This window comes from Apteryx mantelli, chromosome 10, assembly GCF_036417845.1.
Source record: "Apteryx mantelli isolate bAptMan1 chromosome 10, bAptMan1.hap1, whole genome shotgun sequence".
In the NCBI taxonomy this organism is placed as follows: domain Eukaryota; kingdom Metazoa; phylum Chordata; class Aves; order Apterygiformes; family Apterygidae; genus Apteryx; species Apteryx mantelli.
The window spans coordinates 5,062,840-5,079,072 of NC_089987.1; the positions used below are offsets into that span (position 1 = coordinate 5,062,840).

A 16,233-nucleotide genomic window follows, 5' to 3' on the forward strand; every position below is an offset into this window, starting at 1 on the left:
CAGCTTGGAGCAACAAATCAATATATCTTCATTCGAGAAAAGTAAAAAAGGTTTGACAAACAGAATTCGCAGGGCTTTTTTTCAGTCTGGGGAAAAAATTACCTAACCTCCCCCTGTGAGGTCAAGTATCAGCTGGCCTTTTAAAGCCTAAAGCAGTGAGGCCAAGAAATACTGTTTGCCTGCTTGCTTAATAACATTACACCCTTGAGTACCCTGGAAGAAAATACATAATGTATATCCACTGAAGGAGCAATCATACGACCCCGTGGACAAACCCTGCACTATGTCCACGAATCGTTTCATTAATTAAAATAGCTTTGTCTAAAGGAGCGCATCTCAGTTTCAAAATCACATTAAAAATAAATTTCCCTGCCAGGGTTACTAACAATGCCTTGGATGCTTAAAACAAAAAGATACTAAAAGCTGAATGCTCTCTTTACTCCTAGCGTAAACATCATTTCTTGCATCCCCACAAGAGCTTCTGCAGGGGAAACGAATGGCCAAATTTCACCCCCTAAGGTCCACCGCATCCCGCCGGGCTGCTTCGTGCCCTGGCAGAGCGCCTGCGCTGCTAACGCTGCTGGAGACGCTTATTCTGCTCGGAACCACATTTTCCACTACGTTCCTGTCACTTAAAACAATTAGTAAATACTTCTACTATTCTTATGAAAGCTGTAGTTTACAAATGCTAAACTTTAGGCTACCTCCTCTGTAAGCATCCCATCAAAGAGACGGTTTTCAGCTGGGGTAGAACAATCTGAAGGATGAAGCGATACATCATCTTTATCAGCATAATACTTCACACAAAGACAGTATTCTCTGTTTTTAAAGGATTTTTTAAAACATAATAGAAGTAAAGATTGTGGGAAAATCAAACAAAATGTTTTAAGCAAATTATTTACTTTTATTTTTGAATAAAAATGTTTGTTAGATAACGTTGATCCATTGTGCAACACTGAAAACCTGAAAGTCAAATATTTTCCAGTTGAAAACCACAATGGTCCCCAATTTATGGTTTTCCTTTTTACTGGAAAACCATCAAGAAAACCTTTTCCATTTGTTTTTGCCTATATCGCTGGGGTGGAAGGGGGCAGCGCAGCCATTTCTAATACAGTGCAGCCAAAGGAACCTTTACCGCTTGCACCGCGTTAAGGCCCGAGAACCTGATTTTGCCGTGTGCTGAAAGCCAGAGGAGGATGCAGCAATGCCGTGAGAACCGAGATGTTTACAGTCTCCCAGGCCGGAGCCAGGGAGGAATCGCGCTGGCTGAGAACGGCAGGTACCAGAGCAGCAGCCCCCCGTTTTCCGCACAGAGAACAGGCGCCTGGCAAGCAGAGGGAAAGAGCAGCCTTATTCCGGTCAAGGAGCAAAAGATCCTGGCTCCCAATTTTGTTTTCGCAGCTATTGGGCTATAAAAGGAGGCAGGCTGGTCATCTGTACTGGTACTAGATGAAAGAAAAAAAAAGGGGGGGGGGGACAGTAACAGGAATTATGTTTCCCACATTTGGAAGTTGACTGAAGTGTTAGAGGCTGAGGGAGGCGAGATCCGTCGCGCACAACGTGTTTTACCGCAGCGCTGCCAGGCGAGTCAGCACAACTGAAGACCGCATTAACTGTTCCCTGCCTCTTACTTCTCTTATTCTGGGACTTGGGTTATGCCGTTATAGAGACAAAAAAGTAACTGGAATCAAAGTAAATGCTATTAGCAGAAAAACGTGAAGACAATTTATCAGCGCCATTACAGCATCAAATAGGTGATTTTGTTGCACTTCTGTTACTACTGAAACATTTTGAAAGATTAGGGTTAATTTCTCCGGAATTTTTATGTAAAGGAAATCTGAAAAACAATCCATACTGTTAAAAGTAAACCACAGAAAATTGTTCCTCTTTGACATTTTCTTATCAATCGCTTTGAGATGACTGTTAAAGCTGAATTAATTTAGATTCATTGATGCAATTTTCTTCACAGAGAATTTAAATACTTTTGGTTTTACTAAGACTGAAAAACAGCGCTGAATTTCAATCACTCAAAATATTTCTCAAATAGGCCTTAATTGTCTGTAATCCCAGTCATTCTAATTAGAAAATAGGCAGAAAAATATAGATACAGTGGCTTCAAATGTTTTATTTCTGGTATATGTTGAATAACATATAATTTGATGCGCAATAAAGGAAGTCTTTTCCCCTTTCAAAAGCAATTGCTACAACTGAAGGGTTTCTAAATACCACCATACCACCATTTGCACTTTTTGCCATTCATTCAATATTTTTTAAAAATATGAATTTCATGGTCACATTATTCTGAAAAACACTTGTAAGCAACTGGTGAAGGTATGCTGACCTGGAACGCGGCCCTCCTATCCAGCCGCTTCCCAGCCAGCTCCAGCGTACCCGCGTTTTTAGCTATGGAGACACCTTCAGGGTAATCCCTGTGTTTTGGCCACGGCTGTCATCATTATGTATTAAACCTCGAAGAAATTACAGTGTTTCTTAAAACAGCAGAGAGGATTAAATCCCAAGTTCTTGCCTAGTAATTTATCCTTAAAGGGGGTTTGGGTTCCCCCCTCCTTTTAAGGGTGGAAACTTATAAAATAGTGTAACTTCGAAGCATATAAAAATTGTAGAATTTTCTTCTGAAAACTCTTGCAATAATGATCACCATGCTTTACTGCTCTATGGCTAAATCATAATACCAGCGAGCTACATTTTACTCCAAAAATCACCGTCTTGATTATGTGTCTGTTAATATTTTTTCAGATATGCATTTAAAAGACGTTTCTCCTGGAAGCTTCCGACATACATAAGCAAAAGACAGAAGACAAGGAAGAAATCTGCACCGCTGCGAGATTTCACCTTCAACCTGTCTATCACATTTCTTGTGTTTGTGATCCAAACTCAGTCATGCATTCTTTGCCTATCTTATATAGCAACTGACATCAAGATGATATTTTTTCCTGAAGAAACACAATAATAAACTCTTTGGCTTTATCAGAATATTCTTGGAGTAAGAAAAAATCACTCTTAAAGTTTTTCTTACATAGTTTGAAGCATGCTAGTGGTAGGTCCTCGCTAAAAGGACTTGATTTCTAAAAATATATATGTAATTTTCCACCTATTTTTGGCGGACAGCCATGGAAAGCTGCTCCACAGAAATATGCTCGCACTTACTTTGTCCAGTTAGTGCAGCTACGCGTGCAAGTGGAACAGCGGCGTGCCAAGGCAGGCATTTGCCGTGCTTAACGGTTACATTCTGTACATGATTTTTCTGAAGTTGTGCACATTTGTAAGCCGCATGAACTATCTTGAATACTTCTATAACAAGAATAACTCATCATACTTTAAAAATTGAATTACCTGTTACCATTTCTTGTTACTTTTTTTTTTTTTTCTGTCCAGTCATTCTCACTAAGGTTTTCCTTCCTATTGCAATTGCTTTCAGTCTTCCCAGTGGTATGTAAACTTATCCTTTGGCTTCAGGACTACAGGCTCCAATTTAAACCTCAGGCACTATTTGTTTGGGGGGGGGAAGGGGTGGAAAATAAGATGGGAGGAATGAAATAAAGGGAAAAACAGAGGAAAAAGCCACAAAGCATAAACCTGCAGTTTAAAAGAACCTGATTTTTTTTTCTAAGATGCTATCTAGCTGATGGTGTCTTTCCAATGATATTGGGGGGGCAAAAAAATTAACTAACCTGCAAGGGAATAAATAATCCTGTCATTCTGCGATGATCTGCTTTTATCCAGCTATGTCTCCCTTCGATGACGGAGGTGGCGTGGACCTGCCCATCGACCCACCCTGGCGCTGGGCACCAAGGCAAGTGCAGCCTGTCCCCGCTGCCCATTCCAGGCCCGTCCCTGCTCCGTGCTCGGAATAGCGGCTGCCCCAGGAAACCGCCTTCCTCGTTACAAAACCCGCTAACGCGCAATTCCAAGATTTACGTCCAGTCGAGCGGGAGGACGAGGCGGGTCGTCCCCCAGCTAATGTATCTGTACTGCATGGAGACCATCAGTCTCCAAATCATATAATAAATTTACGGCACACGATTGCACGCTGGGGGGATTTATCGCCTTTTCACGCGCTCTAAAGGGCTCAGACGAAACACAGCGGGGCGGGAGACGGCAGGCCACGGACCTAAAGCGCAACGCCAGGGCTGCCGGCCTGCAACAGGCAGCGGGGCGGCGATATCCGGAAACGGCGATTTAGAAGCGCACCAACACCCAGCGAGCTCTTACAGCGCCAAGCCCACCCCGCGGGCTGCGGCATCCTCCTCCTCGGCAGCGCGCCCCGCACGGCGAGGCGGTTTTTCAGCCACGGTTTCCTGACACTACGTTATCTTTCAGTCAAGTTGGCTCTATGGAGGAAGATGTCCCAGGAGTCTGAGCTGCTTAAGCCTTTCAAGCTCATCCTTCCCTCTTCTAAGAGGAGAAGTTGATGCATAAACAGCTACAAAACCCACTCATAACTATATTAGTGGGTAAATAAATTTCCCTTTGCAAAGAGTTACATACCGAACTATACAAACACACCTGAGACCCTGCTCTTCAGCAACCAGAACGGACGCCAGCACTTTCTTAAAAATTCATTTGTTCTTTAGTTAAGAAGCATGCTTATTCTTATTGAATGAACATGGGCTACAATAGAAGAAGGGCCCAAACAACTATGCATCTTTGCTTTGATTGCTCTGTGCCTGGAAGCATGTTACAGTGCCCACTTCACCATATGAAATGTCCAGGTAAAGAGACCACAATGCATTCAATAACCTTTGATGTCAAGCATTAACGATGATCAGGCTATAAAACTAAATTTTGGTATGTTATTGTGTAACTACAAAAAAGCAGATGAAAGCTCGTTTTAGCGGCAGGCACAGTGAGCAAACAAGTCATTTATGCCCTAACAAGAAAAAAAGTCAAGGCGAATTTTATGCCTGGGGCGGAGGAAGGGGGTGGCTCAGCATTTCCACCTCTTACAAGCAGGCCAAAAATTCTGACCCGGGCACCTACGGTGATCTGGAGCTTCTTCTGCGCCTAACCTATTTCTGCTGAAAATCAAGGATAATTGAACCCTGGAGTGAACTGCAGGCTCCTGCTTCCAGACATTCCTACCACACACTTAGTTTCAGTAAACTGCTAATTGCTACACTTGAGATTGTTTTAATTTGCTCAAAATGTACTGGCTTGAAAACAGTGGCATAGCTAAGCACCTGGCAAGGACTGGATAATACTGCAACGGGTCATTCCTATTTCCTCCAAGATACAAGGGCAAATTAGATTGGATGTACATCTTTGTCTGCCATAATACCATAATATATTATTTATAAATACAGAGCATATTTATCATCCTTTCTTTTTATTATGTATATAGGCACAGTAACTAGAAAATCCCAGGATCCCTAGGCCTATGAAAGTATAAGATAAGTGTTTGTGTGTCTGTACATGGTCATGTGTCTCTGCAATACATAAATACAATAAACATATACATTTATAGGTATATTTTATCCACACACAGATTTGGGAACAAATTTCTCCTGGTATTTACAAAGCAGCTGTGCATAATTAGCCAACTGGCTTCTGTTTGAAAATTAAAATATTAGCATTAATGATATCTCTACCTACTTCATGTCTGTTGCATTGATAGGTTAGTTTATGAAGAGCTTGGAAGAAGTGAGTATATTTGTGCTGAAATTCAGCTGATTAATCCTTAGAAAAGACTGCTAGCAGTTTGCTGTAAATTTTTAAAATATGCATAAAACTACACACATCTGAACCCAGAAGAACACAAAGACTGCTCTGCCGGGTCATGCCCAAAGCCTCGCGTCCTATCTGCAGCAATGGATAATTAGGAAAAAGGCACGTGCAGAAGGTTTGCATGGCCAAAGCCAGGCTGCCCTGCGTGCTTCTGCGTCCCTCAGCGCCGGGGCTTCCTAGGCCAGCGTCTCGTTAAATCCTACCGTGCTGAATAATCAAGCCACTCACGACGAACTTGCTCCCCCTGGATTTGTCAGATTCCTTGAACCACTTTATACTTGTTTTCCACAACAGCTCGTGGTAACAAGCTTCATAATTAAATGTGTGACATTTGACGTCTCAAACCTCCGGGAAAACCAAGGTATTGCTGCACCGTACAGAGCTCTGAATCAAAAAAGCCCACATTTCAACTTTTAATTCTGAAATAGTTTTGAGGTGGATGTAGTCAGACATTTCACCTTTACGGCTTAGATCTATATATACTTCTAAGTTTTTCTACTGATGATTTTAGAAAAATTATGAATATTTTAATATGAAATAATGAGTGCACTCATTACATATCTTTAGCAGCTAACTGGCAGAAACCAAAAAAGAATTTATACATCTTCAAAAACTGCTAAAGTGCCATCCATAAGAGAGGTTGTAATGCACACTTGAGTTTTCAACAATTCTGCTAGTCAGAGGCAAGGCCAAAGTGGCTCCATTCCTATATTTTCTGCAAAATACATGACACTAAAAGTTTTAATTTTTTTAGTGCTTGGTTACACACAGGATAACAAGGCTAAACTATGTCTTTACAAGTTTTATTTAACAAAGAGAACAAATGAAAAAAAGCATGATGAAAACTTCTTTCACTTAGATTGGGAGAAAACATAATTAATTTGGATCGAATCAGTATAATAAATACAAGATGGGAGAAGAAATCCAAAGTAGTCTCCTCAGGGTTAGCAGATCATGCCCACCCAACTGGGACCAAGACAGGGCCTAGCAGGCAGGCTAGTAAGGATTTTATTTATGATCTGGTGAGACTCCTATAATTAAAGCTCAGAACGAACTGCAGTATTTTACTTTCTAGTATTAAAATTCACCACTATTCCTATATCATACAAAGCAGGCCTACAATGCATATATGCAAGCTTCCATTTCACATTTGAAAAATATCTGTGTTTAGCATTTTCCCCAGTAAATTCAGTGGAAATACTAATTTATCTTGGGTGAATCCCCAAAAGAGTTCATCATGATTCCTCATATTACAAGGAATATCAAAAAGTATTCATAATTACAATTCTCATTATAAACTGTAAAACACAGAAAAGTGCTTTTGATGCTGTCTCAAACTTTTTCATCGTTTTAATTTAAGCCCATCATCTGTGTCAGCAATACTTGGAGCATGTGCCTGTGGTTCACCTAGAAGTACCTTTTGAGACCTATCAAAATGTACCTCCTTGCTTTGATTACATCTTTTCTGCATCCATTTCTTATTCAAATACTCTAAATTTGATTCTCTCGTTAGAGTCACAAACTCTATCCAAATACAAATTGCAGGAAGTATTTTGCTCGGTGCAGTAGTTTTACACAATGTGTGTGCATTCCACTAAACAGATTGCAGAGCTTCCATACATGGGGCTCTCAAAAACTTTGTAAATCTCCCCATTTGAGTAAGGTTCAGCAAAGTGCAAAGCATGAGCACAGTAAATACAAGCAACCCACATCCTACTTCAGACTTGCACCACCAGCCTAATTGATGCTCAGTCCTTGTGCTAAGGGGTGTTGCTGTTGACACCATTTTCTTTTTAATTCTATTAAGAATTTGATATCCTGCAACTACTCCTCCAATTTAATCTTATTTTCAAAATATGCATGCAATGCATTAAAAACATGAATAAATGTGCACACAGAATGTAGTAACTTTTATGATAAAAAAGACTGAAGTAAGGAGAAGTAACATCTGGACACTGATGCAGACAGAATCAGATGACACTGGGAAATAGCAGATGCTACCTCTACTCCGACAAAAAGAGACACTATCCTTTACTATTCTCTTCTGCTGGAGCTTCCTTGTGAAAAGTCTCTCTTTCCTACATCTTGCCTGAAGGAAAGCTCTTAAAAGCACCCCTGTAGTTTCCCCCATGTTATTGGATTGACAGGTCACAGGAAAGACGTGGGCCTACAGAGCTCACCAATTTCAATGCAATTTTAAGCATTTTATAGCTTTGGTAACCTTCTTACTCCATGAACCAGCAGACTTGCAAAGGAATGAAAAAATAGAGTCAAAAAAACACTACCATAATATGAAATGCATCAAAGGTGACAAAAACTGCATAGTAGCCAGAAAAAGATGTCTAAAATATCCTGGCCACTTTGTTAGGCCAATCTGCCGTAGTTTACTTTTCCTGGTATCTTTTCATTCTCATCTACCATATCCAAACTCGTTTATATTCATTCATGTATTAACCTTCTTGTTGCTGTTAAGTGTAAAAAGACAGCGTAGCATGTTCTTGATAAGAAGCCGCCACCTTTAGAACCAATTTTCATTTATCTGGATGATAGCCATGTACTATTTATTATACAGTGCACAGCTATCTATAACATTCAGTGCTTCAGACCCTTCCTCGTGTTTTATCCATTTTTACAGATTATTATTTTTTGATACTGAACATCCCTCTAGGCTACTCTTAATTTCTTCTGTTTGCCTCTTTACATGTCCTGTTATTTCTAGTAATTATTTATAGGCATCTCTCTCAGTCCTGCTTTGGGGCTCCTCAGCTGGAATGTAATGTATTCGGGCTATTGTGCTGCATGGAAAACAAGTTGCTGTTTTTTAATGCAATTCTCGAGCAATTTTCCCAACCACTGCAGTTAACATTTTACCCCAATGGGCTTGCAACGTATCGTTACAAGTCACATAACAATGTCAAATGTGTTTAAAATAATTTCTGCTAAATGCCTCCAGCGAGTGAAATGAGATGGCTGCCAAGTTCATTTAACCAGCCTTTGCTTTTCAACCATTTAAGAGGGAAGCATATCCAAACACCCCTGCCTGCCTATGTAATTCAAAAGATCACAGTCCCCCTCATTAACTTACTGCGGTTAGGTCTGCAGCAGACCACAGACCCTAAGCCTTAGGGCTGGCCACTGCCGAGACCAAATGAGTCTCAAAACTACGGGAAATGCACTGTGTCATAAATTAGAAAACAAAAAGGTGAGAAATCGGCAGCACAGTTCAGACAAAGCTCATTACAATCAGTAGAAAAATTGCCACAGGTGTCACTGAATCAGGCTCAAGTATCATTTTCCTGTCATACTTTGACTTCAGCCTCCTGCAGAAATTGGGGATGTTAGTAATCAATAGGAAAAATGCAGATTACCTTTCGAGCGCTGTGTTGTTTTTTACTTTGCTTGTTTGCTTGTTTCCAAATAGAGAGTCATCAAGCTTTTAATTTGTCCAGGAAAGGTCATACAGTCACTTTAAACATGCATTTGAGTGTACTTTTGCAGGAATTTGACTCTAGGCTATTTCCAGGAATATGACCAGTTTCCATGAAAATAGCTGATTAAATTCACTCCAGGAGAAAAATATATATTAGGAAATACATCGCTATATTGCCTACCATTCACATTTTTTTGGTCATAAAATAAATCACAACCTGTGACAAGCTCTGGCTTGAAACGGTGAATATTTTTCATGTGATGCATATATCACTTTATATTCTCAGTAACAATGCCAGATATTTGCTTTTGTGATGACACAAAAATACTACCTGTCCAAATAACCAACCAACCAACCAAATTTATGGGTACAGAAACAAAGCCTTAGTAACTCAAAAATCTATTAAAACACCACTAAAATACATCCACATTGGGAGTATGCACAAAAGGTTCTTTAACTATTTATAGACACATGAAATAAATACAAAAATCACATACTATCTCTATGTTTTCTTTTTTCCCTAATTTTAACTATTTTATGTGGCAAAGAAAGTATGGTCAGTCATACATTAAATGGGGAAACCATCATATTTTGCTTGTTGCAGTATTTCAATGTAATCTTGAAAATTTAAAGAATTTTAAACTTGTGCAAGATGATGCACTATCCTTCAGAAAAGCTAAGGCAGAGCCACTTCATTATTACTGCCAATATTATAATTTATACCCCAGTTCCATCCCAAAGCCCAAGGGAGCTCCAAGAAAAATTAGGGAGAAATAAAAGGACCATTTGCACACAGAACCATCTAATTACAGTGCAATTCCTTGTAACAGGTTGCCTGCGCATGCATGCAGCAAGTTGTTCAAGCTGTTTCTGTTGTCTAGCCATGATGTGATTACTGCCTTGGTATCTTATAAGATGAGCAGCAATGGAGTATTTTTTTTTTTTTTAATCTTAGCTTGAATTTAGAAAAAAATAAAATAAAAAATATACAACATCACTGCAAGGCAAAAAGTTTTGTGTCTTTCCCTAATCAAGGAACTAAACATTCAAAGCACTAGAGACAAAAAGTCACTTTAGAAAGCAAGAGAAATCTGGAACATTTGTCTTACAGCATCCTGAAGGAAGTCCAGTCCAAACCTTCATTTGGATATTAAAATGAAGATTTAGGTATTTAAACTGGTGATGCTAAACTCTCTCCAAGATTCATTTATTAGTAATTCTCCCATATTTCTGATGAATAATAGACAATGTCCAAATGCAATTTTAGAGCCAATAGAAACACAGGAACCCAGAAATGAATAACTTAAAGCAAGATGACAATATTGTGGTGAACCCCTAAACAAGGTCTCAAAATCCTTCAGGTCAGAATCCAGTATATCTATATTGTTTCCAATGTAATTATACTTCTCTAATCATCGCATTGCATCCATAGACATTTACCCTTTGATCCAGTGGTCATGAAGACAAATCCAAGTCAAAAACCCATATGAGCATTATTTATTTTGGGTTGGTTTGATGAATGGGGCTGATTTAGAGCTTGAATGAAGGTGTAGGTGGCTGTGATAGGCAATAAGGTTATGCATATAATACAAAGCCTTTCTTTTGGAACTTCAAACAAGAAGCACAGCAACACAATTTCAGTACAGTAAGAAGGAATCAGAACATGTTGATTTACATGCACATACATGCAAACTCATGCATATGAAGATTTCTATCAAGCTGTCCAGTGCAACTGTTGATGGGAAACAGCAAGACAGCAAAATCTGATGAATAATTTTAAAATACATGCCACCAAATTTGAAGAACTAAGGAAGACGGATGTAAACAACATGAAATTTTGGTTGACTGGGTGCCACTGGAGTACAGAACTATGACAGACTCTTGCTGACACTGATTCCATAGGTTCCCTTTTGCACAGCATAACTTTGCAAGCACTGGTGCTCTTGACACCAGGAAAACAAGGCTACAAAGTTTCATGGGTTATCTGGAGGAAGGAGGGAGAGAATAAAAGCTGAAGTTGAGCAAAATTATTCAAACTTCGATTAACAGGTAAGACAATCATAATGCCAAATGCCACATGGATAGATACCAAAACGAAGTAGGAAAAAATGGATGATGAAGATAAGTATAGGAGAATGCACTGCAAGTTGGACTGAGGAAGAGGCACATTGAATCAGAAGTATAACTCTCAATATAAGGAGGAAAAAAAAAAGAAAAATCAAGAATTGATTAAAGATGAGAAAAAATAGGGAAATGTTAATTAAAACAAAATAAACTGTTGGGCGAAAAGAGGATTTTGGCATGAAGGTTGAGTAAAGGAGGAATGTATCACAGATAACAGTTAAATATTGTCCTGCAGCTTGGAAGTAACAGTTAAAGCTACTTAGTACATAACATTACTGTTTGGGATCAGCATTTGCTACATAACAGGAGCAAATTTCTGCACTGACAGAGGGAGATGAGACCACCGGAGGACTTACAGGAGCTCTCAGCTCAGATCCAGAGTTCATATACTACCAGCATGATGAGAGCCAAAATGCTGCAGAATTTGAGTTCTATTTGGCACCATTTTCTTTTGCTGACATACTGGCTTTAGGGGCTGGGAATCTACTAAAATTATACCATCCTCATCAGTGATCTAGGAACGTGTATTTTTTCCCTAAATAGGTATGACAAAAAATTGCCTATGCTGCAGTTTAAAGAAAAGAGTAGCAAAGCTAGTCCTGTGATTAGGTAGTCATACTCTGATCTATACTATTGACTGATCTGTGCAGCAGAATCTCAGAGAAATTTGGTGCCAATATAATCTGAGTTAACGATGAAACTCATGTTACAACAGAAGGGGACTGGGAGGTGGGACAATCTAAGGCAATTTCTTTCGAATTCATCATAATTCATCAGTATCTCAAGCAGACAAGAATATATTAGAAAACTACATTAGAAAAGAATTAACTTCCACTTGGAAGCCATACTCATAAATATGAAGTACATTTCTTGTTTGAATGAAAAAATGGTCCATCTTCCAAATCGCCTGGCTGGTTTGTTGCCTGCTTGTTAGAAGTAAAGTAAACTAACATTTATCTTAACACCCTAAATCTGACAAAAGAGCAGTTCATAATACAGTTCACACCTGCAGCTAATCAAACAATGGCAACTATATGCAAAACGTAAAATTTGCTGAGAAGGTTACATGATTTATAGAAACTACACAAATAATAAAATAATACCTGCTCCTACCAACATATAATATAGCAACTAAGTGAAAGGTATTGTCTATCCTTGTTCACAATAAACAAAGCACATTGTCACCACATTAAACTTCAATGAACATTAAATATTCATAGTAATAGAACACACTTGACTCCAGCTTTCATCTCAAAACATTTCAGTACGCCTCTACAGTCAAAACCATATGTCTCAACTCAGGCACAGCTTCAACTGTGTAGAGAGGATATGGCCTTGTGTTTAATGATGCATAGAAAGACATACAGATATATAGCCCACAACTCTGATCTCAGCTAAATCAGTATCACTCCACTGATTTTAATGGGGGCTTCTACCATTTCAGATTTCTTTCCCTGAGCTCACAATTAACTCTATTATGTTTTCTGCTCATACAATTACCGCTTACAAATGCAGTGGAGATACCTCTGGAGTGAAATGCAACAGCTGGTTAACAACTCTCAACAAAACTGCACGACAGCTGAGGACAAAAGTTGAAGAGAACTATTTCAGCTTGTCTCTGCAGGAAGAAGTTAGCTAGGACAGCTGTGTGCATCCAAACTGGAATTTGGAAAAAGATCTTTAGTTTTACACAATTTCATAATCAAATCTACAGTGAACTCGGCAGAACATTTTCATTACTGACTTTAATTCTCAAAGTGTGTTTTTATTTTGTTGCATTTGCATTTACACAGGTAACAGTTCAATATCTCAATCTGCCCTACAGTATCAGCATATATATATATATATATATATGCTGATATTATAATGCACTTTTCATTTCTTCCCATTATTTACCTCACCTAGTACGATATAAGCAAATAAAAATGACCCTGCCAGCAGCCAATCTTACGAAGAAAAGGTGGAATTTCCACTCTGAACAGAAATTGTACATGTTGTATTTGGTCTGAATCTTAATCGTGTCCTAGGGGTTATCTTTGTTGATACCACATATGAATAACAAAGTGAAAACCTAAGCCCAAGCTTTCATTCCAAGCTATATTGTTCTGCATTTGTTTCTTTTTTAGCACAGAAACTTCACTGTTCCAAAAATCATTACTCACTGTCCCAAAAGGCTGCTCTCACCTTCTTATGTGATGAAGGATTCAGTGAGCCACAAAGTCAGAAAGAAAAATTGTCCAATATAAAAATGATGCATTTATCGATAGGCAGAACTTGGTCAGTGGTAATTTATAGATGTATGACTGGAATGGACTTACCTGTAGGGGATCCCTCCATGACATGACCAACATAGGGTCCTTCTCTGAACATTGGCCTGTTATCATTTTGATCAATTACAGAAATGTCTAGACGGACTGGGCCATCAATGATTTTCCCACTTAAATCTGTGACCTCAACTTCCAGCTGTATGAACAAAAAGAGAGAAGTAAATTCATTAGTTCATTATCAAGGTGAACAAGGAGTAAGAACAAATAGCTTACATCAGCACTGCTGTAACCAGCCCCTGGCAAGGATATCACTTGCAGCTCTGGGACTGGGCTAGGAACAGATTTTAAATCTAAGTAAAAGAGAAAGTCAGATATCCATTCATATCAAGATACCACTGGGTAATTTGAAAATGCCAAGTTTCCTGAAGTATGAAATGACTAGAGTATGGGGGCAGGGGGGACCCTCCAGAATTTGGTCCTAATTACGTGAAGATTTACTCAGAATTTGTTTCTTTACTTTTTTCAAGCACAATTACATTTAAGGAGCACACATATGGAACTATCACATTATACTCTACTTATATCTTCTAACGCTCAGTTAAGACCTTTTATAAAAAAAAGGCAAGAGTGCTTTTAGACATACTAAATACATTTTCTCAATGATGATGGAATGAAATATGATGTTAGATACATCTGATACTTCTTCAGTTTGTTCAATAAGGTATAGGACAGAACAACACAGTCTTATATAAACAGGAATATATGCACACACATGCTCACATCCCAGTGTACAAAAGCATCTGTTGGATAAAAAGATGAACCATGCAGCTGCAGATTTGTTTGAACTTTTTACTTCCAAAAATTGGAAGGGGAGGTCATACCATATATCTCAACCCTCCACTCACAACGGGAGGTCACACTGAGTTACTAAAATGTCAGCAGCCATCAGGGCAAACCACACAAAACTTCTTATATGATAACAGAAAAGGTCAATTTAGATTGCAACCATGTTCTACATTTGCAGTTCTCTCTCTCCTCACCACGACATCAATAAAAACAGCAATAAACACATCAGGAGACAGTTATCATTTCCACCTACCCTATACTTCCCTGGACTCAACTCTTTAATGGAGTTAAGCCAGCCAGAAAATGAACCTAAGCACAGATGTTAGTATTCCCCTCTCCCAATCTTTCCCCAAGACAGTCATAGCAGCAGGGGCTGGAAGTCTCCAAGTGTTTTGTTTACTCTGTTAATTTATTCTCCCTTGACATGCCTTAGACCTGTACATTATTCATACGTTAGTGATATACCCTACTGGGAAAGAATTAGGTCAGAATTCTAAATTCCTTTATTAAACTGGATGGCTTATTATCACATCTCAGTGTATTTTGTTAGGCTTATAAGTACATTCCACTTTTATAGTTGAACATGCTGGGTGTGAGTAGGAGTATTTATGTTCTAGGTAAACTATCTGCTCACACACACTAAATGGTGTTGTGGTCTGTTTTAACATCTACTCACTTTGCTTATCATGACTTAGCTAGAAAGTGTTCTTGCAGAGCCTTTCTCAAGCCTTACTTCTTACTAGATACATAGCTAAATAGCTTAAAAGCCAACAAATGTTCTGACATGAAGACAGCTGAATCACATGGCATTGGCACAGCGGACGTTTTATGGAGGCACGTGCCCCTTTACTTTCCAGGGCTTGTTTAACATTGGACTCTGAAGTAAATGTAGTAATCATAGGATTGCATAAAGTGTGATGGGGACTAGGAATGAAAATTCAGTCTTATTACTGAACTACATTAAAGCCAGACACAGTTTTAGATAAAGTTGGAAACTGATGACAAAAAGATTTATCTTGGCAAATGTTGACTCATCAAAACTATGTTAATTGCTTTGGGGAATGGAAGAAAAACAATATTTCACTGTGAAAATCCAGCAAATTCATTTTCAAATTCAAGATAACTTGCTCTTAATCTATCTCAATATTAAGTGACTATACTGCTCACTGGAAAGAACAAAGGCTTTGCAAAGTTCAAAAAAATACTTCAGCTGCTCTTATCAAAACTGTAAGTCATCTAAAGCAAAAGTTAATCTGATATTTGGGTTTTTCTTACAAACCTCCCCAGATTACAGAAGAGAATAGGAGATTCCTATTAATGACTGGAAAAAATGTACTTAATTATTGAAAAGTCTATCAGGTCTGAGGCCTGTTGCCCCAAAAGTCATAAAAAGCCCATGGGAATTGTTACAGGAGCTCTGCTTCATTTTGTTACGATGACAGAGGACTCCATTTTATTGGTCTTTGTACAATATCTTGTAGGTTTGTGCTAAGCCTTATGTATTAACTGACGTGCTTCTTTTATTCCCAGTCTTCTATAATGTTTGCCAAAAAAAAGCCTGCAGCCCTTAATTACAACCATCTACCTTTACACGTCTGGTTCGTGAAAGATGTTTCCTTGCATCTTACGTAGCCTGCCAATCCCCATCACCCAAATAAAAACAAACCACAAAACCAACAAAGTGCATCTTCTACTTAAAAAAAAATTAAAAAAAATCCATACACAAGAAAGAAGTGTTTAAGTAAAAGACAATATTGGCACAAAAACAAATGTAAATAAGACCAGGTGGAAAATTAGATTGTGTCTATCAGAAGAATGAGA

The 16,233-nt window shown here is 38.6% G+C and overlaps 1 protein-coding gene across 3 annotated transcripts in view; it reads right to left on the minus strand.

Annotated features, from left to right (window-relative positions):
* CDH13 (cadherin 13) overlaps positions 1 to 16,233 on the minus strand; it is a 534,614-nt gene that overhangs the window by 222,877 nt on the left and 295,504 nt on the right. For all 3 annotated transcript variants that reach the window (XM_067302424.1, XM_067302423.1, XM_067302422.1), the window contains exon 6: positions 13,618 to 13,762. In XM_067302424.1, the coding sequence (XP_067158525.1) occupies positions 13,618 to 13,762 (145 nt within the window). The remainder of the gene's footprint in view (positions 1 to 13,617; positions 13,763 to 16,233) is intronic.